This window comes from Alosa sapidissima, chromosome 13 (assembly GCF_018492685.1).
Source record: "Alosa sapidissima isolate fAloSap1 chromosome 13, fAloSap1.pri, whole genome shotgun sequence".
NCBI classification, from domain to species: domain Eukaryota; kingdom Metazoa; phylum Chordata; class Actinopteri; order Clupeiformes; family Clupeidae; genus Alosa; species Alosa sapidissima.
Genome location: NC_055969.1, coordinates 25,248,289 through 25,272,633, shown reverse-complemented (window position 1 = coordinate 25,272,633; position 24,345 = coordinate 25,248,289). Strand labels below are relative to the sequence as shown.

Genomic DNA, 24,345 nt, shown 5'->3' with positions numbered 1-24,345 from the left:
TTGTATTGGTCCACTAAGGGCTCTTGTGATCGGCAGGAAGGACCGCAAGATGGCGCTGATCCAGTTGGGTTCTGTGGAGGAGGCCATCCAGGCCCTGATCGACCTCCACAACCACGACCTGGGAGAGAACCACCACCTCAGGGTGTCCTTCTCCAAGTCCACCATCTAACGGCGGGCCTCCCCTCTTTCCCCCTCTCCCCCCTCCTCTCCTCTCCTCTCCTCTCCTCCGGTCCTCCTCTCCGCTCCTGACGGAAAGCTCTGGAACCTCCAGGCGGGATGAAGACGGAAGGACGACAAAGACGAAAACGCAACAAAATATGACAAAAAAATCAACAAAAACAAAAGTGCAAAGTAACGTTAGAAGGACAGGTTGATCACAATAAGGACATGTTGATCACAATAAGGACAGGTTGATCACAATAAGATAGCTTAGGTTTTTTTTTTGCAAAAAAAAAAAAAGAAAAAGAAAAGGTTTTGGAGAACATCCAAAAACAGACTACTGCGAAGCCTTCAGAGACTTACTGGAGGGATGTGCTTTTTAATGACCAGTCCTTGTTTCAGGGGCAGAATTTGGGTCCAGGGCCCTCTGGATGGGTGCAAAAGGGTCTGGACAGGGGTTGGGTTGGGTTGGGTTGGGTGCGAGGAGTGCAACAATTAGAGGACGACAACGATGAGGATGAACTCCACACGACACGACCAGTTCTGATGTCAGTCGTGAGTCAGATTCCCCCCCCCCAAGCACCCTGACCACGACCCGCCCCGTCAATCTCCATTTGGCCTCCCTCTCTCCCTCCCTCCCTCTCTCTCCTCTTTCTTTACCTCCTCCTCCACTCTCCCTCTCCCTCTCTCTCCTCTTTCTTTACCTCCTCCTCCACTCTCCCTCTCTCTCTCTCTCCCTCCTCCACTCTTCCTCCATCTTCTGACCCCTGACCTCTCTGACAGTGCTGGAGGATGTTGGCTCTGCCTCACAGGGCGGCTTATGCTGTATGTATGTATGCATGTAGGTATGTATGTATGTATGTATGTATGTATGTATGTATGTATGTATGCATGTAGGTATGTACATATGTATGTATGTATGTATGTATGTAAGCCAGTCACCTCCTGCAGAGACCAGCTCACCCTGAGATGGAAGGGGGGGTTGGGGTCTGCTAACAGCAGTGTGGAGGGCCCCTGGATGGCCCCTGTGGATCCTGTCAGTAGCCATAGCCATTTCCTCCTGCCCCAGAGGCCACTGGGCCAGAGGAAGAGGACGTTGGGTCAAGGGTCACCCCACATGTCCCCACGACGTCCCCTATCCATTCTGCCACACCGTGGTGTTTGAATTGAATGTTGTTCTCTCCATGTTGGACAAGCAGAGATGTGGGGTCGTGTGAGTGTGTGTGTATGTGTGTGTGTGTGTGTGTGTGTGTGTGTGTGTGTGTGTGTGTGTGTCCCTCGCCACGCCTCTCTTTCTCTCTCAGATGAACATTTTTTGGGCGTGTCACAAAGTGCTGCTGAGGGAGTATGTCCTGTAGCAACCATAGCAACCAATCCAACTGACCAATGAGCTGCCTCGCTCAGCTGTTTTGTATTTCTGGAGTAGCATTAAAAAGGACAGGATGGGCGCTGTGGTCTGGGACGCAGAGAGGAGGGAAAAGAAAAGACGACACGAGACACGCAAGCCACCACAGGAGGGCAGAGACTGCCCTCTACAGGTCACCCACCCACCCACCCCAGTGCATTCAGTTTTTTTGGGCTGTTGTTGTTGTTGTTGTTGTTTTTGTTGTTCATTTATTTGAGTTTTTTTTTTTTTTTTTTGTAATCCTTATTTATCAGACATAGTCAGCAACATGGAGTTGCACCGTAACATGTCTGTTTTCCCGTGCAAAGATGAGGTGAGGTGTGGCTGGGGTGTGTTTGTTGATGGTGGGGAACAGTGCAGTGTGAAGAGAAGAGCAGAGTCCTGCATTGACACAAGCTGAGAGACTCCTCATGCGACTGGGGTCTCCTTGGAATGCTGAATGCTAACCTGACCCCCCCTCCACCCCCCCCTTCAGAATGCAGGTGTGCCGAGATGATGGTTCAGTTTCTGAGCCACTTCCACAGACAGTCTGACTGACCAATCCTGTGGCAGAACCACTCTTGGACACCCCCCCCCCCCCCACCCTCAACCTCCCAAGGCCTGCTGTCAATCAACCAATCACGGCTCAGAGGAGGCACCGCTCGGCCCACCCCCTCAATCCCAGAGCCCAATCAGAACCATGAATGTGAATGTGATGTTCAGCCCATGTTGTTGTTGGTGGTCGTGAGGCGTGAGGCAGGCTCTGCCCTAGGCCCCGCCCACATGGTTTTGATCTGTGGTTCTCCTCGTGTGTTTTTGGTTTTCTTTTCATTTTTTTCCCCCATCCTGTATTTCTTTTCTTTTTAAATTTGAATGATTTCGGTTTGCCTGGTCTTTGTCTCCTTGTAACAGAAGCAGCCCACATGGCACTAGTACCTGGCCCTCATTTGGCTCTACTCTGGGCCTGATCTGGCTGGGATCTGGCCTGGCTGTTTGGGAAGTGCTGCAAGGTGTCTGCTGCAATCTGTGCCTGTTTTCTAACGCTCGTCCCAAACCTGCCCAATGCCTCCCCCTCCCTCCCACCTCACACATGTGTGTACACCATACGTGTGTGTGTGTTTGTGTATTTATGTGTGTGTGTGTGTATATGTTTGTGTAAAGATCTCTTTCTTCTTGCATACTCAGAGATCATGCCTCCATCTCTGACCAAACCAAAAAAAAAATAGTATTGGCAGAAAGAGATCACTAGAATGTATATGCCAGTAGCTACAGCTGAAACTCTGTGTACGTGTGTGTGTGTGTGTGTGTCTGTGAGCATTTGGGTCCTACCTCATCAAGCCCCTGAGGAGAAGACCCACCCCCTCTCCCATCCCAGCGCCACCCTTCACTGATGTGCAGGTACACAGCGCTGACTCGTGCTGCCGTGACAACTAGCCTTATCATTCCACTGAGCCGACTGGGCGTGACATGACCTGGTGCACCATGGGATTGCAGCACAGTGCCTGAGTCAGCTGACCTCAGCATCGTCATGGAGATTTGTTTTTTCCCCAGCAAAGAAAAAAAAAAAAACACCATAAACAAACTAACATACAAACAGTGTCAGACATCAGACCAAACAACGCAAAAATGTTTTGGGGCAAAACGCAAGGCAAGGGACAGCATCTGCATCTCTTAACCTATCCGTTCGCTGAAGCAACTCGACAAATTGAGAATTGAGAACGCATTTTTTTGAAGTTTACAGTCTTAAATAAAGCAAAACTATTCAGGTCTATCTATCTTAAGGATTGTCAAGATTTTTTGAGAAGAAAAAAAAAAAAAAGAAGTTACTTATTTTTGGTAATTAGTTCTTTTTTATGGAAGACAAAAAAGCAAATCTGAAACCTCAAGGGGTTTTTCTACCACTATAATCTATAAGAGATCACGCAGACAGAGAAAAGAAAAAAAATCATATTTACTGTGTTTCTTCTTCATTTCTTATTATGTGCCTTATAATGTGTTCATAATCAAATAGGTTTTAGAAAAATTTTACCTAAGATATCTTATTTACTATGTTGTGGGACAGGTGAGTGGGTTGGTTCATTTGATCTTTTATTTTTGTGTAATTATTATGTTGCTGTTGTTTTAGATGTGTTTTATTTTTGTTTATGGGGACTCAGTAGACCATGGTCTTAAGTTGTAAGTTTGTGACTTGTGCACACCGTAGAGAAGATGAACGGCTAACTCTAAAATGTTCAGTGCGTGCTGTGGGGCCCGTCCACCTGTGTGTGTGTGTGTGTGTGTGTGTGTGTGTGTGTGTGTGTGCATGTGTACATGTGAGTAGACATTACTTTGTACTTAGTCATCCATGTATTTGGGTTTGTGTAATATTAGATCATTGTACATGCTGTGCAGTTGTTCTCTTGTACTTGTGATACTGAGTGAAAGATTGTGAGGGGATGAATTCAAAAAGAGAGGCGTGTGAATTAGTGCTGTGTATCATGCTGGCTGTCCTTGCGGTGTGGTGTGTGTACGCTTGAGAGAGAGATTGTCGACACTCTCCAGTAAAAACAGAAAAATCCAAATCCACGCACACATGTCCATCCTGTATTTGTCTCCGCTGTCTGCAGGTTGAAATTTGGCAAAAATCCAGTTCAGTAAATAACTGTAAATAACTGTCTGCTCTGAAGCATTGTGGGCCTCATCAATCAGAAGCGAGAGCTGCAGACCCAAATGGGCACTGGATTGGACGTTTTCTTACTCTTATGTTCTTGCTGCGTGCACGGCTTTCTGAACCGAATGTGTTGGTTGGAGACGCTGTGGACTGTTTACCAAACGCATGCCTTTCATTTTTGATGAATGTTACTGAGCCAGCCATCCTGGGGTACACTGTCTCCCTGCATTGCCTTAGCACTGAAAGGGGTCTATGTGTGAATGTTGATGAACCAACTCCTCTGCTAATGGGATCTGTGCACTAGCTTACTTGAAGTTGGCAAACCAGTTTCCTGTTTGTTGGCATGGTTATCAACAAGTACCTGCAGATGAGTGTTTTAGTTGTACTAAATATGATGTACGCAAGTTTTAATGTCTTAAGCACAGCTGTGCCACTTTGCTTGGCTTCAAGTTACTTTAAAAGTGAGTTTAGCTTCCGCCTTTTTCCTAAAAATGCCAGCCTACTTACAGTACAGTGGCTGCACAAAATAAGGAGGGAAGGATTTTCAGTGATCACACGTTTTGGTACAGCTGAAACACTCCTCCTCAGGTGCTTGTTAAGAGCGATGTCAACGAACAGGAAACTGGTTTGCTGACTTCAAGTGTACAGAGCCTATAACACATGTCCAAGATCGGTGTATAGTGTAACATATTGCTCTGGACAGCTGACAATAACAGACTTTTTTAGATTAGTCAGAGTTCAAGGCCATGTTTGCTGTCTGACTGTCTGTAGTTAACAGGGCAAAATTTAGTTTTTGCTGTTCGAAATGCATGTAGACTTTGTAGTTCCTCGTGTCAGAACTGCATCATTGTCAAAGATCTTGAAAACAACAGGAACTGTACATTGCAACTTCAGTCAAGTCAAGAGCATTGAACTCTTGGAATGGTGCATGGTGAACACACGTCATCTACCGTAGCTCTTTCTAATGCTAGACACCAGACTGCATGGGTTTGTTTGCATGCTTATTAGCGACAGAAGAGAACAGAGAATGAACATATAAAATGGGATTTGGGCTTTATGTTCACTAGTAACTCAAGAGCATTAAGAACCTTGCCTGGTTACAAGCTAATCTGTGACCTTATGGCACCGGCTAGCCAGATTGATTGACTGTGGTGCTATGGCTTTGAGTGTGTCTATCTTCCCAGTGCTGACTGGAAGGTGTAGGCGTCTGCAGGTGTGTTTGAGCATTGAACTTTAATTAACAAACCAGACTCCACAAACTCACCCAGTTCGATCCCCGGAAATGAAGGGAGGCTTCAATATCCGCACAAAAAAAAGCTCTGAACCTCCTCCCAACCAAACACCCAGCGGACATGACTGGATCTTTCAGATGAATGTAGACAACTTGTAGTTTTTTTTTTCTCTGCGCAAGGAAAAGTAATGCATTTTTGGAGAATCTGTTTATTTACGAAACTAGGCTATTAAACGTGTAGCTCACACACTGATTCGTTTACATCTCCCTGAACTGATGCCAGATTTCGACCATGCGCACAGCGTTCTTGTGTGTTTGAAGGGGGAGGGGAGGACCCACAGCACGTACTGCTTGTTTTCAGGTAGACCTTCAGTTATTTGCCTGTTGCCTTTCTGTTTTGTTTTCGTTTTGAGCAAAATGGGCTGAGAACTCCCCTGCTTGCGTGTGGTGTTGGAGTTGTAATCATATTTACTGTACCTTATATTTGATTAATTTTAGGGGAGGGCAAGGCCTCTTTTTTTGATCTGTAGTGATATTTTTCTATGTGTTTTATTTGTTGTTATTTCCGAATTTTTTCTGTGTGAAACTGGTTAAGATTGTTGTCAGTCACTCTGCTAACTGTATTCAGCTTTCTCTGAGTCTGCCTTTAAGTGTCACTTCACTGGTGAGAAGGAGTTTCGCTCTGGCCACAAAATGTTTGTTTGTTTTTTTCAAAATATGTTAAGATATGTAAATCTTGATTACTTACTTATGCAGTGACTTTGTAAAGTACCTGCAATTTTATAACAAGCTTGGGTGGTGGTCATCTCTCTCTCTCTCTCTCTCTCTCTCTCTCTCTATCTATCTGTTTCTTAAGGGATGTCATTGAACCCCTTGCTTAGGCCTTCTTTGTTCCTTATCCCTTTTTCCAAACAGGAGAAAAAGCCAGACTTCATACACTTGCATAGTTAGAAGAATTATGCTCTTTACACACCTCTCATTGGCTAGTCATGCCGTCAGTCCGCACCACCTTTGGCTTTTCATTCCCTCTCTCTCTTTCGATAAAATGATTTCCAAACCATGTCTTGACTCAGGCGCTCCCATTCAGCCATGACTAAGACGCTCTCCTGAAGACGTGTAAGCTTTTGACTTGTGTCACATCGACAAAGATGCATTCGTTTGTTTGTTTTCTTCTTTTCCTGGTTGTGTTCACCAATAATGCAGGACCAAAGTTTATGTGCCTTTCGTCTGATTTCTCTGTGAAGTTATATCCTCCTGGCTGTCAACGAGAAAGCAACCACAAATTCAGCTTTTGTTTGTTTGTTTTCTTGTTTGTTTTCTTGTGTTTTGTGTTTAGACACGATTGTTCTGAGTCTGCTTTTTGTGGCGTCTAGAGACAGCAGTACATGTTTGCTGCCCTTGACAAGGGAATGCCAAGGGAAAGTCTGTGAAGTTTTCCTAGGGAGATTCGAGATAAGTTTCAAATGTTAGCGAATGCCCTAAAAAGATGGCCTGTTTGGGCAATTGCATTCTGTATAGTGTAGAGAGGACCTGTCAGTGGACACACGGTTGGAATGGAAGGCTTTGAAATGTAAACAAACACAAAAGACTGTAGTTACAATTTGTTTTGTTTTCTTGGTCATTTTTGCAACCAGATTTTTGCTCCTCAGATAGTCTTCATAGACAGCTTTACTTCACAATTTAGCAAGTCAAAGTGTGACACAGACTTAAACCAAAGGACCTTGACAAAACAAACTGGGTTCAGAGGGTACACATAAAATGTTAAGTCATGACATTAATGTCAAGCAGTCAAACCTCAACATTTAACCTCTGAGTTATGTCTCCAAAATTTCTAAATTTCAATATCTGCTTTACTTGTGATGTTTCTGACTTCTATTCTTCAGCTCTAGATTATTGGGAGAGAATGTGAAAGAACTAATTAAGTTATTTGACACACATAAAAGGGAGGGGTCGTATATAATTGGACAAGAGGAGACCCAACCAAGACACAGTGCACATGAGGTTGTGTCTAAGCGGGTCTCTTTCCAAAGTGCTGCCTTTGGAGCGCATCAATTATCCTAATTTATAGTTTGTATGAATGTTCCACTACCAAAAGGAAAGATAAACGATGTACATATATGTTCCCATTATATTAGTTTTTCGTTTTGTTTTGGATTTTTTATTTTTTTTGGTTGTTTTATAACCTGGCCAAAAATGGTTTTGGGGAACAAGTCACAACATCATCAGTATGGACTGGTTTTTATATTTAAACAGGCATTTGAAAACACACTTACAAACAAAAAAAATTGTCTTCTGTATTTTGATATCATACTAGTACCAGCTTTCGTTTGTAAATCAGATTATGTGACATTGTGGGGCAAGGGGGGAGAAGAGAAAAGTGGATTCAGTTTGATGAGTTGATGTAATAAAATGCAAATAGAAGATAAACTATTAAAGAAACATATTTTCTAATTTTGCGGTGCATGGTCGAGTGGAGTTTTTGTATTTTGTAGAAAGGATTTCCTTTATGTTTTGAACTGCATATTATTATAATTATTGATTATTATTATTACTACTACTATTATTACTCCTAACCATGATTCCTTATGATTATTACTGCAGAGTCTCTGCTGGTATTTCCTAATCAACTTTAATTGTAGCATGCCTTGAATAAATGTCATGTCATCAGTACTTTTTCCTCAGCTCTCTGTGTCTGTGTCTTTCTCTCTTTCTCCCTTTGGGTTTTTTTTTACTTTGATTATTTATTTGTTTATTTTTGGTTTTCTTTTCTTCGCTGTGACTGAGTCTGGCTGCCTTGTTTGCTGCTGTTGCTGCTGCTGTTGAAGGCGGGGTTCTTGTCAGACCCAGATGGGCCCCAAGTGTGTGTGTCTGTGTGAGTGTGCGTGAGTATGCATGTGTGTGTGTGCGTGAGTGTGCATGTGTGAGTGTGCGTGAGTGTGCATGTGTGAGTGTCTGCGTGCATGCTTGGTGATGTGTGTGCGTGAGTGTGCATGTGTGAGTGTGTGTGTGCGTGCTTGGTGCGTGTGTGTGTTCGTGAGTGTGCGTGCGTGCTTGGTGCATGCGTGCGTGTGTGTGTGTGCGTGAGTGTGCGTGCGTGATTGGTGCGTGCGTGCGTGTGTGTGTGTGCGTGTTAGTGTGTGTGTGTGTCGCTGCTGCTGCCCAGCTGCGCTCTCTCGCTCTGTCTTTCTCTCCCTCTTTCGCTCTTTCTTTATCCCTCTGCTCTGAGCTCTCAGCACTCCACTGTTCCCCAGTTCGTTCTCTCCTCGCACACACACACACACACACACACACACACACATAAACCAGCCTAAGTGGGTGGTGGTAGTGGGCTGGACTAGCATGCTGTAGCCTGAGAAGTTGTGGGCTTGACTCCTGGCTGTCACCGTTGTGCCTCTGAGGTTGGCCGTGTAATAACTGACATCTGTAAGTTGCTTTTTTATAAAAGCATGAGCCAAATGAATAAATAGATACTAAAGTGGATCCAAAGATGAAGGCTAGGAAAGGCCACCAAGTTTTTACTAAGAAACACATACACTCAATCCATCCAAACATCAACACTGCTCTAAGATAAAACTCTAAAACATGCAAAGGAACATATGAGGCATTGGGGCAGCCGTGGCCCACTGGTTAGCACTCTGGACTTGTAACCGGAGGGTTGCAGGTTCGAGCCCCGACCAGTGGGCCGCGGCTGAAGTGCCCTTGAGCAAGGCACCTCACTGCTCCCCGAGCGCCGCCGTTGTAGCAGGCAGCTCACTGCGCCGGGATTAGTGTGTGCTTCACCTCACTGTGTGCTGTTTGTGTTTCACTAATTCACCGATTGGGTTAAATGCAGAGACCAAATTTCCCTCACGGGATCAAAAAAGTATATATACTTATGACACACACTCCTGCACTTATAGTTGAAATATCTACAGAGTCTCAGAAATAAACACACACCATCCAAAACGCTGCAACACAGAGCCAAAGATGTTTGTTGTAGTGAATGTGGGCTACCCCTGGATCTTATTTTCAGAGATGTTAACTATACGGCCTGAAGTCATAGATTTCCAGTTTATTTGAAATAATTGCCAACTCAGTTCTATAACAAGGCAAACTGTGTTGAAGTTGAAGGCCTGTAGATGTAACACTTATGCTGAAACCAGATCAATTATAGGTTTGTGAGTCCAATATCATTGGTATTTTCTGAGTTAATTATGCATCAAGCACACAAGACCCTGCCCCAATTGAGGGTAGAGACAGGGTGCACTTGTGACACCCACTGATCAACACCTTAATGGCAGATGTCTTTGCCATTTCTGTTCTTAAAAAAGAAACCTTGACCATTGTCCCATGGTCTGGTTCGTAAATTATTTTCATAGAAATTACAAATTACCCTACCATAACTTCAGTGATGATTACAAAATGTTTCAAAAGCATTCCCCTCTCAGATTTGTTCACAAATTGCACCCTAGTCAAAAGTTCACGTTCCAAATGTGCAATAAGAAACATTCTGTGTTTGGTGAGGTCTCTAGCCAGGGTCATGGAGTGTTCTGCAAGGATCAGACAGGATCCATGTGTACACCCCTATGCTATTCTTAACCTGGGATGATAGGGCGTGAGGGGAGGTGGGGGGTTGAAAGAGTGATAAAACCAAATGCTGCAGCATGAACAGGTAGGTTGCGAATATACTAGGCTACCTGAAAACAGTGATGCTACGTGGGAAATTTTGCCACACTCCTCCCGAACTTTCGTTTCCTTTTATCATCCATACAATGACGTGTATTACACCATGAAACCAGAAACACATGCTTTTCCTTTAAGGCTGATAACAGAACAATGCTAGACCTAGGCCTACTATATAAACAATGGATGGTTACCTCATGATATCATGACCATATCTGCAATATGTATTTGCACAGTGAGTATTTACCTCGTGTTAAATGACTAATGACTTTAATACAGTAGCCTCTGAAGGTAAATGTTAGGCTACTGTAGGCCTACATATTAGGCTACTACGACCCCCGAACGCGCAGAAATTAAAATTCAATATCAGCATCACGTTTTTGTTTGGGGGTTGCCCCCACTAACTTTGTTTCCAGTTTTTTTCGGAGCCTGGGCTGCGTACAGAGACCGTGTTTCTTTTTACAGTAGCCTAGGCTAGGCCTAGCCAGCGACGGTCATGAGGAAATGATTGCTGAATGTGACAAAAATTGGGCTTGATTTAGCATAGGCCTAAAATCCCTAACTGCATCTTTAGCCTAATGTATTGCCCCTGTGATCCTCAGAGCGTTACCTTGGGCAGTTTTCTTTTTCACCTGCCATCACAGTCTAAGTGTTTATAGTGTGCGGTGGCAGTAGCCTACAGGGCAACCATAAGCTCCTGAGGGAGCCCGCTTTTCAATACCACATATTTTCCTCTGGTAACTAATTAACTCTCAGGTGAGCTGAGTGAGTAGAGCGCTGTAGGCATATCTCTTGATTTGCCCCTCAGGGTTTGGTTTGTTCCGCCGAGGGAAATACACTAAATAGGCTACATATACAAGCGGGTCGTCTTACTGAACGCTTGGGGGCAGTGTTGATACAATTTCACTAGAGTCGTAGATAAAGATTAGCGCCTTCTTTCAAGGACACATCGAGGACATATCTGTCAACGGTAAGTGCTAATATCACAATATCCAGTAAGCTTGTAGCCTAAAGAAAGAGCCATCATTATGGCTTAAAGGAAGTTTCTGTCTTTAAAACCTTATCTCAGAGATGGCCAGCCCTTAAATGTCCATGTCCTTGCCAAAACATTACTCTTTTTACAGTAAACAGAAGTTTTCTCACAAATGCATTGAAACAGATTAATTTGTGCTATATATTCTCCTTATTACAATTTGTCTATATCTATCTCACAAACATACTGTAGGTCCCTAATGTCTTAGGTGTATACAGGCAAATAACACTCCGGTTCTTTTAATGTTCTCAGCATGAGGAATTTGCATTGATAAACAAATTAGGTGTCAGGCAAATGGTTTTCATTCAGTGGGTATTTTGTAGCTGGCCTTATGTAAGGGATAATGTATTGTCCGCCGGTAATTATCAGAAGTTATTACACGGCTCTTCAGAGTGCTGCAGAAAGTTCCATTCACAATGAATGGGCCTTCCCAACGTTCGGGCCTATGTTAAATCTACATAAATCACCGGCAAAGTATATAATCACCGCTGTCAATGGCAACGGGTTGATTAACGTCTTTCATATCCCTCCGCAAGAATTCCGTTCGCTTTTTGCAATGGAATTTCATTGAAAGGGAAAGCAGAGACGGTTGATAAAGTTAACTATAGAATATTTGGGGAAAGTAAGCTAGTAAGACGTTGCCACGCAACACCTGAAACTGCCAAGTTCTATCTGTGTGGCGAACTATTTATTTTGTCAGCAGAAGACACGAAACGGTAGCAAAATAATTTTAAAGACCCATTGTGTTAGGTTTCTTTTCTCGTTTTGGCAAGTAGCCGTGTAATAAGCGGGATAATGTATTGTCCGCCGGTAATTATCAGAAAATAAGTCCCTTCAGGTCGAAGCAAAACCCCTCCGCTGCGCGTCGGGGCTCTGTTCTCCCTGTCGGGACTTATGTAAGGGATAATGTATTGTCCGCCGGTAATTATCAGAAAATAAGTCCCTTCAGGTCGAAGCAAAACCTCCGTTGCGCGTCGGGGTTCTGTTCTCCCTGTTGGGACTTATTTTCTGATAATTACCGGCGGACAATACATTATTCCTTACAAAAGTCCCGACAGGGAGAACAGAACCCTGACGCGCAGCTTCGACCTGAAGGGACTTATTATGACCGCCGCACAGCGAAGCTGGGGTAGACGAAACTCGGTGGGCATGTAACCCCATATGGATAGCATGGAACCATCGTTTTTCGTTTTGATCTGTAGCCCCCTGTAGCCCCCCCGCTGGACTGCACCCCCCGAAAGGAGGGTAGGGCAGACACAGTTTTCTGTGAATATCTCGAGAACCGTATACCGTAAAGGTTTAGGAGGACCGTTTTTTTTTTGCATGTTGATCTCAAGGGGCCATGTCAACCCATTCCATAACCACTCATTTCATGTATAGCGCCACCTAGTTAAACACAAAAAAGTAAAAATGAGGTGTTGTAATCGCAGGTATCTGTGACCTAACATAGTCAAAACTGCACGAAATTGGAAGTGTAGGATCATTATGACACCCTCTGAATGCATGCCAAGTTTCGTGGAATTCCGTTCATGGGGGGGCCACACAATAAATTCATTTATGTTACTATACACCAACTGGCCTGTAGGTGGCCGGAGACAGTTTTCTGTGAATATCTCGAGAACCATTGGGCCTAGGAGGTCCACCTTTTTTTTGTATGTTGGTCTTAAGGGGGCATGTCAACCCATCCCATTACCACTTATTTCATGTATAGCGCCACCTAGTTAAAAATTAAAAAGCAAAAAATTAGGTGTTTTCATCACAATATCTCTGGCTGACATGGTCAAAACAGCACGAAATTGAAAGTGTAGGATCATTATGACACCCTCCGAATGCATGCCAAGTTTTGTGAACTTTCGTTCATGGGGGGCCTTACAATAAAATAATTTATGTGTACATTTAGTGACCGTACACCAACAAGGATTCCCGGGACACTGAAAGACCGGGGTACACGAAACTTGGTGGGCATGTAACCCCACATGGATAGCATGGAACCATCGTTTTTTGTTTTGATCTGTAGCCCCCCCGCTGTACTGGACCCCCCGAAAGGAGGGTAGGGCAGACACAGTTTTCTGTGAATATCTTGAGAACCGTAGGGCCTAGGATGACCAATTTTTTGCGTATGTTTGCCTCCAGGGGTCATGTTAACCCATTCCATGTGCACACATGTGCATAAACAGATACACACGCACACACATACATTCACAGTAATCATACGTATGACACATACTCACACAGTAGACATATGTACGCATGCATGCACATGCACAAACACACATACGCAGGCAAACACACAAGCACGCACACACACACACACACACACACACACACACACATGCACACAATTCAAGAATTTCTCAGAATTATGAACAGGCAAGATGGGGGTGGGGTTGTATAAAATGAATTTTACATGTGAAATCTATGAACTAATCATGTTTTGGTACTTGTTGTCTAGCAGATACCAGTGAGAATTGAGTGTGGATAATGCAATTTAGTGAGACAGTTAGAATCATATAGGCCTTTCAGCGTGATTTATTTTTGTGAAAAAAATGTGCTGGACTGGGCGGCGGTCATATTTTGTACCGCTCTGCAGCATTTATGGGCACATATCAGTGTCATGGACAGATGGTGTTGTTTTAATCCCTATCAAATTACAAGCTCTCTCTCTAACACCCATTTTCCTTCTCTCTGTCTGACTCACTCTGTTTATAACCCTCACTCTCTCGGTTGAACTCTCTATTCTCTCTCTCTCTCTTTCTGATGAACTCTCTCTATATTCTCTCTCTCTCTGATGAGCTCATATTCTCTCTCTTTCTCTTTCTGATGAGCTCTCTCTCTCGCTCTCATATGTTATACTCTCCCTCCTGCTTTTTTGGGTGTTGAGGTTTGTATCTCCCTCTTTCTCTCTCTATTTCTCTCTCTTTCTCTCTTTCTCTCGCTCTTTCTCTCTCTCTCTCTCTGCCTTGATGCCTTCTTCTTTCACGCTCGTTTTTGTCTGTCCGCAAATCTCTCTCCCTCTGGCTGTGTCTCTTACCCCAGAGAGAGAGACACTGTTTGGTAGTGTGATTATACATAAACGTGACTAGGACGGCTAGATTTTCTATTTGATGATAAAATAATGAATGCCATGCGGTGACCACTCAGAATGGCTGCCAATGCATCTACATCTGCACTGTGTCATTATGATTCTGGAATGACTTCAACAAACAAACATTCTCCTCAGAGGGTTAAATAAAGCCTGTGGGCACAAGGACCTCTGACTCACTCATGACCAGCAGAGAGCATGATCCTCTTTTCCCAGCTAGTGACAATCAGCACTCTCTCTTCCGCCACATGTGATTGACCATCATCCGTAAGCTCTGCCGTAGGTACACAATATCTGTGTCGGGGGGGGAGTTCTGAGGTTTGTTGTTGACCACATCTGTGATTCAGCTGAAAGGGGATTTAGGTATTAAGGAAAGGAAACAGATCTTGGGGACACTATACATTTCCTTAATGGACGTGAAAGTTATAGAGAGTTAATGTGTAATGTTTAGTGAGGATAGAAGGACCATGGCATCTTCAGGAAACACACCATAGTACTTTTGGGAATCGCACGCCTGGCTATTGTGTGACTGTGTGTCATGCGCATCAGTCTAAGGTTACAAGTTAAACATTTTAGATACTGTATTAATCTGAACAGAAACATAAACAGACAAAACCCCTTGATGCAGGAACCTAAAAATTCCAACAAATTCTTCAGTGAATCCTTTTGCTATTGCTGTGGCTATTTAAGATCCAATCAGCAACATGGCCAAATAAAATGCAAGCCCTTAATGCGGGCACCAACAAATGGCAACAAATTCTTCATGTGTGGCCTCCATGGCTTTTTCCAGCTGATCGTCCTCTTAGGGGGCAGCTGTGGCCTACTGGTTAGCGCTTCGGACTTGTAACTGGAGGGTTGCCGGTTAGAACCCCGACCATTAGGAATGGCTGAAGTGCCCTTGAGCAAGGCACCTAACCCCTCACTGCTCCCCTAGCGCCGCTGTTGATGCAGGCTGCTCACTGCGCCGGTATTAGTGTGTGCTTCACCTTACTGTGTGTTCACTGTGTGCTGAGTGTGTTTCACTAATTCACGGATTGGGATAAATGCAGAGAGATCAAAAGAGTATATATACTTATACTATATACTTATTCCTCTTCTCAACACCATGCCACCATACATTTGAAGTATTCAGCTGTTTATTGGTAACTCTCACATATCCTTTCCATACAATGTTACAGCATATTGACATGTGGCACCTCAAGCCACTTGTTAATGGCATTATTACTTTAACAATTCTCCCAAATTTCTCCACCTTTAAAACAAAAATGTCAAACACAAAGGCCACCTAATGGCATGGCAAAAGGCCGAGCTGTACTGTAAGCACCACACAACAAAAACCATCTGAAAAAAAAATCAATCAATTCATGTACTTCTTTTCAAAGCATACAGTAAATGCTTCACCGCATGCACAAACGCTTGAATATGTTCACTATCTTTGGACGTACTGACTGGGAAAGATATCAAATTATGCTGCAAGGCAGGAGCAACCAAAGCCTTCCCATCAGCTCCCCACATATGTTCTCACTCAAAACGAAATTGGATTCAATGTAATCAGATTTTGGAACAGATTGTGCGAGACATGCCAAAAGAGGTTATGGATTCCAGTCAACCCACCATGCTGCCGACATATCTACGCTCTCTGCAGATCTGCGTGTGCTCAGTCAGGTGGGTCTGATAATGGCAGCGAGATGGCAATAAGAAACACCTAATTGGCTGAGTCAGGGGGAGGAGGGGCCGGGGAGAGACCAACAACCCAATGCTGGGAACCACACCATGGAGCAGATCTGAGAAATAATAAAGAAAACAGAGTGACCTCACTCCCAGAGGAGACAGTGGAACAAGATGACAGCACTTTCCCATGCCAATTTACAGATTATAGGAGTTTTGGAACTGAAAATGGCCAGTAGCCACTTGATCAGCAGTCAGTGAGTTACTAGATTACGCCCTTCCGCATCCAGAAATGCATCCCACCCTCCAGCGATTCAGCACAGGGTTTTTGGAACTTTTGATCGCGTGGTAGTGACTCTCTCTTTCTGCTCTGCTTATGACTATAGCTCCATGTCATGGATGGAGCATCGGCCATTAAACACATTACAGTTTTTTCCAATTGCTAACACAATAAAATGACATGCATAGCAATAGCAATTATTTAAACCGACACACAGAGAGCAAAACTTCCTCTCAAGTCTCCAAAAGACTAAACCCATTTTCTGCTTTACACACATTTTGCAATTTAAAATGACAGGGCAGGGCAATGTGTGGGGACCAAGGCTATACTGGGGCACATGACAAACGTGACTTCATTAACGCCTTCTTTGCACAGCAGAAATCATCTTTTGCAAATGTGTTCACACATTTTCATTGGGTTCACACATTTGTCACACCCTTTTGCAAAACAGTAAACACAGATGTCATTTATGCTAAACAAAAGAAAAACATCTATTCACAGGTGGTAGATATTCCTTGCATAAATATGAATCTAATATAATTTTTTTCTTGTCTAGGTGCTTACTGTAGGTATTACATGTCAATGGCAGTTACATCTTGGGAGGAATGAATGCAATTCATTTTTGGCTCAGACATAGCAAAAATTAAGGCTGAAACTCCTCATTTTGTGAACAGTGTTTTGGATTTTGTTGTGCAGCGTGTAATGATTGATTGAAATCACACAGTGCTTTGACTACAAGTTGTGTTGTTTGAAGGCAAAATTTTCCTTATACTGTATATAATAGTGTTTTAAATGTTTTGAGAGGGTAAGAGCCTTTTGCAAGCAAAATGTGTAATTTTGGCCAGAGTGATTCTGTTTAGACCTGTGTTAACTGTTTTGACAATGTGATGTCAAGAGTTGATAAAGTGATTGATAAAAACTGTCAGGGAATCTGTACATAAAGATTGTTATCTTATCACCTTAAAGGTCCAGTATGTAGGAAATAATGGAAAATAAACAATAACCATTCCAAAAATGATCACCATATGTTGTCAGAGAGTGAGGAAACACGATGAATTGAAGTAATGGCTTATTTGACAACATTACTCTAACCCGTGAAACCCCGTAAAACCCATGAAAAAAAATCAGTTATGGGGCGGAATCTCTTGGAATTTTCGTTTATGTTTTGAACGATTAATTCTAGAATAGCGTATTAATAATGGGCTAGCGCGTCCTCCTATTTGGGTTGCCAAATTAGCAAAGGCCAACTGTCAACAGCTGTCAGTTGTAGTCATGAACGCCTACAAGAGGCAGGCACATTTCCAAAATTAAAACAAGAAACAAATTAAGTGGACATCAGAGGAGCTTCCTGAGATGGTGACGTCTTCGTCAAACGAAGAATATCAAGTCTGACGCAGAGCTGGCCATAGTTCTCCACAACAGGTAGCCTATGCTAAACTTCATCTGCATCGCTAACTTCAGCTACATATGTTACGTTGGTTAGAGAGGTATTTTTTGTTTTCACTGTTTCCGTAATGTGTAGCTGGGTCACGGTTGGAGAAACGTTAAAGCAGCTGCAGGTCAACTAACGTTAGCTAAGTCTTCATTACATCTGGCAACCCAGAAGAGGCTCGCGTCTGGTAGTCTTGAGAACGTTCACCAGTGTTTTGATTTTGGCCAATAGAACGTTCGGTAACAATCCTACAAATCGCACCTTTTAATTGCAGGTCTAAGAACTAATATATTTCCTCTACATCACCAAACAATGGGATCTTATCTTTGTGGGAATGTTTTCATAAGGAACTTTTAGCCTTTTACAGATACTTTCTTACTAGCATTGTTTCAGTGTCTAGAGTGTCTTGGGAAACTTTGTGACAGCCCCCCCCCCCCCACAGATAGTGAGAAAGAAGAAGAGAGAGAGAGAGAGGTAGAAGGAGAGAGAGGGAGAAGGAGAGAAAGGAGGAGAGAGAGAGAGAGGTAGAAGGAGAGAGAGGGAGAAGGGGAGAAAGAGAAACAGACAATCCATATTTATCTCAGGATACTGCATAGAATAGCTCAATGTATTACAGTTTTTCTTTATCGTTTTGATGCTTGTGTCAACTCTAACATCACATTCTCAAAACAGTTAACACCCATGTCTGAACAAAAGCACTCTGGCCAAAATGACACATTTCGCTTGCAAAAGGTTGTTACTCTCTCAAAACAATAAAAAAATGCAGCAAAAGCAAATCTTGCCTTCAAACAACACATCCAGTCGTCAAATCACTGTGTGATTTCAATCAATCATTACACACTGCAAACAAAATGCAAAATATAGTTCTCAAAATGAGCATTTTTGCTATGTCTGTTCCATTTCTTTCTCATTTTTCTGGTATCAGAAAAAAACTGAAAAGACTAAAAGTACTGAATAAAAAAGAATGTATTCATTCCTCCCAAGATGTAACTGTCATTGACATGTAAGATTTACAGAAAGCACATACATGTAGACAAGACCAATTTCATTGAACTCCAACTTGTCATTTTTCATCAAAGTAGACCTACAGTAAAAACCTTTTGTACTGTTTTCTTCACCCAGAGGCGTCGGACTGGGGGTAAAACCACTACTGATTATAGGGACCCAAGGAGAGAAAGGGCCCTTGAAAAGTCTGGAATATATTTTATTTTACCTGGGTTGAGGAACATGGGGGCCCATCAGGACTGCCTATGCAGGGGCCCATGGATCTTGTGCTACGCCCCTGTCTTCACCAAATAAGCTATACAATAATTTCTCTAAATGTGCCTTAGATCCATAGCCTACTTGCAAATAGCAGCACAGAACAGACATGGCATCTCGTATGGATAATGAATGATTGCTGATTGAAGAATTTTGCAAAGGAGTTTCTCACAGGTGTACCAGAGAATCAGACTTGTGCAAGGAATCACTACCACCTGTGAAAAAATGTTTTCCTTTTGTTTAGCACAGAGAAACCAATAGAGTTTGGGGACTTTGAATGACATCTGTGTTAAAGGGACACCAGGCAAGCCTGATGCTTTTTCTCTACGAAACTCCCCCTCGCTCGGGTCTAAAGCTCTTTTCCTTTTCTTTGCATCTTCCGTCAAGGGTTTTCGCTGCTTCTTCGCCTGCTCTGCCATTATACACACGTTTGCAACAATCGCTAGCGTGTCGTTAGCCTGCCTGTGCTGTGGATGTAGGATGTAAACTGATCCTGCTTTGGTCGGCGGGTAGGATACACTGAACTTGCAAGCGGAATATTCTTCATACAGGCAGTAGGGGCAGGCGAGAGAGTCTTCATTCGCCCTGTAATGAGTCATTTAACCATATACCGACTTACGAAGATGAGTAATTAACACGAAAACGTTGCCTGGTGTCCCTTTAACTGTTTTGCAAATAGGTGTGAGAACTGTGTGAACCCAATGAAAATGTGTGAACACATTTGCAAGAGATGACTTCTGCTGTGCAAAGAAAGTGTTCATGAAGACCAAGTGGATCCCAGTTTCCTTAAGCAGGTCAAAGCAATCGAGAAAAACTGTATTCAATAAATCTCTACCACCTGTGAATAGATGTTTTTCTTTTGTTTAGCATAGGGAAACCAATAAAGTTTGGGATCTTTGAATGACATCTGTATTAACTGTTTTGCAAAAGGGTGTGAGAAATGTGTGAACCCAATGAAAATGTGTGAACACATTTGCAAGAGATGACTTCTGCTGTGCAAAGAAAGTGTTCATGAAGACCAAGTGGATCCCAGTTTCCTTAAGCAGGTCAAAGCAATCGAGAAAAACTGTATTCAATAAATCTCTACCACCTGTGAATAGATGTTTTTCTTTTGTTTAGCATAGGGAAACCAATAAAGTTTGGGATCTTTGAATGACATCTGTATTAACTGTTTTGCAAAAGGTGTGAGAAATGTGTGAACCCAATGAAAATGTGTGAACACATTTGCAAGAGATGACATCTGCTGTACAAAGAAAGTGTTAATGAAGACCAAGTGGATCTCAGTTTCTTAAAGCAGGTCAAAGCAATCGAGAAAAGATGTCCAGCCTACTGACCACTGACTGAGCTGTGAACTAGCAACTGAACTAGCTGTGAACTAGCAACTGAACTAGCTGCGGACTCATCCCCATCGCTGAGGCAGAGAATGGCAAAGTGACGTGGCCTGGCAGGAGGATGCCAGCCAGAGGAGGAGGCTGCACTGGCACATGCCAGGGCTGATCAGGATCTCGGCGTGCTTGAACAGGGCACAGCGAAGCAGCTGTGGGGACTGGCACACATCGGGCCATGATATGGCAGACCGGAGAGGGGGAGAGAGGAGGAGGGGGAGAGAGAGAGAGAGGAGGAGGGAGAGAGAAGAGGAGGAGAGGGAGAGAGAAAGAGAGAGAGAGAGAGGAGGGAGAGAGAAAGAGAGAGGAGGAGGAGGGGGAGAAGAGGAGGATGAGGAGGAAGAAAGAGAGAGAGGAGGGGGAGAAGAGGAGGATGGGGAGAGAGAGAGAGAGGAGGAGGGAGAGAGAGACCAAGAGAGGGAGAGTGGAGGGGTAGAGAGAGAAAGAGACAGCTGTGAGGACTGGCACACATCGACAGAGGAGAACAGACTGGAGTAGGGGATAGAGAGGAGGAGAGGGATAGAGAGAGAAAGATAGGAAGAGAGAGAGAGTGTGGCAGCTGCCAAGCATACACACAAACACACTCTCTTTCTCTCTCTCACACACACACACAAACATTCTCACTCCCACACTCGCCAACTGTTGCCCTGCCCTGGCACCACTGGCCTCTCACACAACCCTTTGACACACACACACACACACACATACACATAAGCACACATACACACACACACATACATAAGCACATGCACACACACACACATAAGCACATGCACACACTCGGACATACACACACACACACACATGGTGTGTACAGTCGTGATCACCCAACCCATTAGAGGATTATAATATCTCTCCCAACAGATAACACAGGGCTACTGGTTTCCACAAGTTCTACAGTAATAAAAAGGCTGATGCCCCCAAGAACTCAAATCTCTTTCTCTTTGTGGACACTCAGCATGTTAGCTTCCGCTCAGGTTGATGATCTCTACTGATTACAGTTTGACAGCGGGAAACCACCTCATCAGACAAGTCTGGAATCCGTGGAGTCTCGAAGCATGACAGAGGACAGCAGTTTCGGGAAGGAAAAGACCGAAGTCTGAGAAGAAAGGATCAGATTTGGTGAAGATTAGCAGGTCATTGTGTATATTAACATAGCAGTCATTTCATCCAAGTTCAGTGGATCATCTCACTGGTGCTTTCATTTCTGGTGTGAGGTGCGTCTGGAACATTCTCTCAAGTTTGTGTTTTACTTTATGTACGTACGTGTGAGACACCTCCACCTGTATAGTAACCAATAGTAACGATGAGGAAGGAAGAGTTTTAAAAGCCTGTGTTATTAAGGCAGTAAAAACGGCTGGCATGCTTCAGCCTTCATCAGGGCTGTGAAAGGGGCACATAATCTGGTGTCTGATTCAGGTAAAACCCACAAGCACGAGGGCAGAGAGAAAACATAGTTATGGTCATTACATGCAAACTCATTTCCTGTGTGAACCATATGAAACATTCTCTCTCTCTATCTCTATATTTCCATCTCTCACTCTCGTTAGATGGGATCAGCCAGCTCTATTGACTAACGAGTTGAATGACAGCCGTGAAAAAGAGGGGGAAAAAACAAGGTCAATCCCCCACAATCCCTCTGGGTACACAATGGGCACGGCGAGTCGCGGTTGTACGAGCGTTTGTGAACGGCCAGAGGGCCTGCATACCTCAGATGTTTGACACGGTCACATGCGGACCAGGGAGTGGTGTGTGTGTGTGTGTGTGAGAGCATGGGGGTTAGAGGGGGAGGGGGTGGGAGGCTGCTAATTCTCTCGGCTATACATCCCATGATCTCTTAAAGCTCTGAGTGATCATGTGGAAGGCATCACTCCCTCTGAGAGCCAAGCCGTGCCATGCTGGACTGACCCAGCCCAGCCCGTGACTGACGCATGCCGGCCTGCGTTGCGTAACTGACCCTGCCTCCCAGCGCAAACCGGGCTCTCGTGTGTAACACGTAGACAGGCAGCCCTACATGTAGTCCACTCAGCTGGTCGTCACTTTCATCACAATTGAGTTTGAAACACAGCCATCATTTGCCTCATCATCACCATCAGTGCTGTCAGAAGACTTACTGACCCCTGACTCAGCGGTCAGCAGATTCCTCTGGCCTCAGCACTCACACTCAGCAAGATCTGAAGATTCCAGTGCATATCATTAACACATTAGTTAATGAGGGATGTCATATTTTACACAAAAACAATAAAATAATAATAATTTAATTACCATTATTTTTTATATGTACGCATATGTGTGGATGGATTGGTATAGGTTGTGTAAGCATGTATCTGATATTCTTGCTTGATGATCACAGCTGGGTTTTATTACATTTCTGAGAACATGTGTAATTTGCAGTTATGTCCAACATTGTGCAACAGGTTTAATTAAGGGTCAGTGTTAATAGAGTAGCCCTGTGAAGGGTATCAGTGGACTAGAGAGAGCTAGTATTTGACTCACTCTTGCTCATTGCCCTAAGTGAGTCATCAGAGGAAATTTACTGGACTGCGCTGGACTTCACACACACACACACACACACTGGCCTCAGGGTCTTGTGATCACTGACCATGGGGGCAGCAAAAGACACATGGCTGATCAGGTGTCTGTGAGAGGAAGGAAGTCAGTGTTATGGGCTCAACATGACCTCATGTTTCTGGAGAAAGTGGACACATCATGTCACGCTGTGTGAATGTGTGTGTGTGTGTGTGTGTGTATGTGTGCTGGTGTTACAACTTCACATAATAGCTTTTATATGTGTGTGTGTGTGTGTGTATGTGCTTTTGTGCTTGTGTGTGTGTAGCAGTGCTTGCATTACAGCATTATAGCTGAATGCAAGCACTGCAGCTTGAATATGTTTGTGTGTCCGTGTGTGTGTGTCCGTGTGTGTGTGTGTGTCTGTGTGTCTGTGTGTGTGTGTGTGTCTGTGTGTGTGTAACAGCTGAGTCACCGCGACACCTCGGCTGCGAAATGTTTTTCCGCGTCCACTCACACCGCTGTGCTAGCGATAAGACACTGCTAATTAGCCTGAGTGTATTTCAGGGCCTCTCGTAATGCACAGAGTGGTCAGATTCATTAGAAACCTTAGCAGCCGCCAGTCAGCACGCCTGCCACACAGCCTCCTCTCGATGGACAGACTCACTTGATCCACCTGCCAACCTGAGAAGAGCGATCCAATCACAAACACCTGGTTGGCTGCCGGCGCATCTGCTGACACGGTGTGATGGCAACACCAGGATGGTAGATTACCAGATGGCAACAATCAAGGATGGGCAAAATACATCAAAACTGTATAGTAAAATAAAATACCAAATACCCTAATTTTAAGTGCATCAAAATAAACTACAAAAATACAGTAGCCACGCCATGTATGAAGATAAATTACTGTATTTTTGTAGTTTTCTACAAAGTTCACTCGGGCACTAGTAAATACTGGACATGTTACCAGATTTGAAGATTATTTCAAGGCAACCCCTAAAATACCTATTCAACCACTACCATGATGTGAGAGGCTACTTATGACTCTGAGACCAGACAGGTGAGTAGTGTAGTCTGGAGTTCAGAGCTCCTGAGACATTCTGGAGGCCCAGCATTTGCTATGTGGCAGTGCTGGGAGTTTGAAACTAGATACGAGAAGAATGATGTCAGGGGCCTCACAGCTTGAAGCTACACTCCCGATAACAGACACTCCGATACTCGGTTTCCATGGTCAGGGTGCTCCTGCCAGTCTGAATAGGCAGGTGAGGTATGTATTGTGGAGGCAGGGGTGATATTCATGCGGCCCTGGAACGTTCCGAGGCAAGTATAAGTATAAGTATAAGTATATGAAGAGTTCAGATGCAAAACCCTCTAAATCCGTCTGACCACTTTTCTTTTAAATGAGCATATAAATTCAGGCTCCTATAGGTTTTTGCCTATAAATCGATATTTCAGACCAGGAAGATAGTGGTATTTAGTGGGTTTAGAAGTTAAATTATTTGATTAGCGTATACTATGTGTGAAGAGCATCCCCTCACCATCTTTATCTCATTTTTGACATAGGTGGCATTTAGAGGCTTTTGCATCTGAACCCTTCATATATACTCT

At 43.8% G+C, this 24,345-nt stretch overlaps 1 protein-coding gene across 5 annotated transcripts in view; it reads left to right on the top strand.

Annotated features, from left to right (window-relative positions):
• ptbp3 (polypyrimidine tract binding protein 3) overlaps positions 1–8,105 on the top strand; it is an 89,758-nt gene extending 81,653 nt beyond the window's left edge. For 3 of the 5 annotated variants that reach the window (XM_042059958.1, XM_042059959.1, XM_042059957.1), the window contains exon 14: positions 19–8,105. In XM_042059958.1, the coding sequence (XP_041915892.1) occupies positions 19–169 (151 nt within the window). In that variant the 3' untranslated portion in view covers positions 170–8,105. The remainder of the gene's footprint in view (positions 1–18) is intronic. The other 2 variants (XM_042059961.1, XM_042059960.1) reach the window with 1 other exon arrangement.
• Positions 8,106–24,345: the final 16,240 nt, after the last annotated feature.